This window comes from Teleopsis dalmanni, chromosome 2 (genome assembly GCF_002237135.1).
Source record: "Teleopsis dalmanni isolate 2A chromosome 2, ASM223713v2, whole genome shotgun sequence".
Lineage (NCBI taxonomy): Eukaryota > Metazoa > Arthropoda > Insecta > Diptera > Diopsidae > Teleopsis > Teleopsis dalmanni.
Genome location: NC_051847.1, coordinates 101,766,329 through 101,768,134, shown reverse-complemented (window position 1 = coordinate 101,768,134; position 1,806 = coordinate 101,766,329). Strand labels below are relative to the sequence as shown.

At 26.0% G+C, this 1,806-nt stretch overlaps 1 protein-coding gene and 1 long non-coding RNA gene across 2 annotated transcripts in view; both read right to left on the bottom strand.

Moving 5' to 3' along the window:
- Window positions 1–419: 419 nt before the first annotated feature.
- Window positions 420–1,072, bottom strand: LOC119680171. The gene is made up of 2 exons (XR_005252451.1): window positions 980–1,072; window positions 420–926 (listed from the first exon to the last, which is right to left on the bottom strand). It is a non-coding gene; the product is annotated as an uncharacterized LOC119680171 (long non-coding RNA).
- Window positions 1,073–1,525: 453 nt separating this feature from the next.
- LOC119675215 (LIM domain and actin-binding protein 1-like) overlaps window positions 1,526–1,806 on the bottom strand; it is a 10,786-nt gene continuing 10,505 nt past the window's right edge. The window contains exon 9 of the mRNA XM_038086404.1: window positions 1,526–1,545. Coding sequence (XP_037942332.1) covers window positions 1,526–1,545 — 20 coding nt within the window. The remainder of the gene's footprint in view (window positions 1,546–1,806) is intronic.

Sequence of the window (1,806 nt, the reverse complement as noted above, 5' to 3'; positions counted from 1 at the left end):
AAAATGGATACCGATTGTGGAATATTCAAGTCTTCACATCTAAACTTATGCAGATGATTGTACTCAGCAATACGATGTAAAAAATAAAGCAACGACTATAAGTAAACGTGTTTTACGAATTTGATTATTAGATTCAATACGACCGTCTTTTTAATCATTTGAATAATAATAAAGAACAATAAAAACATTAAGATGTAGGAATTAAATTCAAAATCAAACGAAAATAAATATAAATTTTTCGCATTGACAAAATTTACGTTAAGCATTATAAACTTTATATACTTAAGGTAATAACAAAGGCGTAATTATTTGTTTTCTTTAAAAAGTATAATTTTCATAACAACTATACAAACATTATTATGCTTGCGCGCATATTATTTAAAAGTAAAATTGAAGTCAGCACAAAAAAACTAAGAATATGTAGTATGTAAATTTGATATCCTTTATTTTTTTACACAAAGAGTGTTACTGTTCTTTTACATACAAAGTCACAATTCATTTTTGAAGTGCATAAATATAATGAATATTGAATGAGTTTTTTGGCAATATGCTTAAAGCATTTTAAACTTATACATAATTATTTTATAAAATATTTAAAATTAGTAATCAACATATACCTATATGTGTGAATTAACATTCTTATGCATATGCGTATATTTTAACACATATATATACGCATAGATATATATATATATATAGTGTTTGCGACGTACTTAATATATGTAGTACATAGATATCGAATATGTATATTAATGTATAATGAAATATCGGTCTCAGTTTTCTTTTCTTGCAAGTTAAACAACATATTTCTACTCTATAGCTTTATCCATAAAATCTAAAAACCTTTTGGCGTATTGGTCGGGGTCACATGTCGAAATACCATCAACATTACTACCATATTTCACAGTTTTAGCAGCTTTGGCCGCCTAAAATGACCAAAAATAAATTTTTTTTATAAATCTTTCTTGAATAATGTTACCTGTTTTTTAACACCATATTGGGTCAATACATCAATAATTGCTATAAAGTATATTTCACGTCGCTCTGAAAAACGAACATATCTAATGTTAGCTTCAAGTGATTGAGATATATTATGTAAAGAATATTGTATTTAAAATTAATTGATACTTTAGTAAACAAATACAAACTTTGTAACATAAATATATTTTTTATTTTTCAACTATATTATGTTAATTGAGTGTGCTTTTCTCCTAGATTATTACCATCTGTATCCCTGGTAATAATAAGTTAAAATTCAAAAATTGAGTTTTCAAGGGAATAATAAAATATACCTTTCTCAAGAGAATAGAATTTTCAAATATTTTATACAATCATAATATTAAAGATTACCGTCGAAAAAACTATGATATTAGGATTGTGACAAGCGTACCGTTATGCCTTTTGGAAGTTTAACAATGTGGTCAAAACCTGGTATATATAACCATGACAACTGTTTTATTTGTGTCAGCTATCTTAATGGCCGAAATAAGTGCCTTCGTTGTAATAAATCTTACACCAGAGCACCTTAAACACAAACTCCATTACCTAATAATAATAATTAAGTAATAATTTCACACTTTACAAAAATCAAATACAAATTTTTTAAAGTGTTTTTTTATTTATGTGTAGTAAATATGAACTGCATATAATTAGTGATAATTAGTGTGCAGAGAAAATGTATACACTAAAAAGTTCATCATTTAAGTCGGGTGACACAAGGTGTGTTCGTGTGCAATTATTTTAATAAGTCTCACGAGTTGTTATAAGTTGTGTATACCTGTTAGTTAACTCAGTACGAAATTAAAA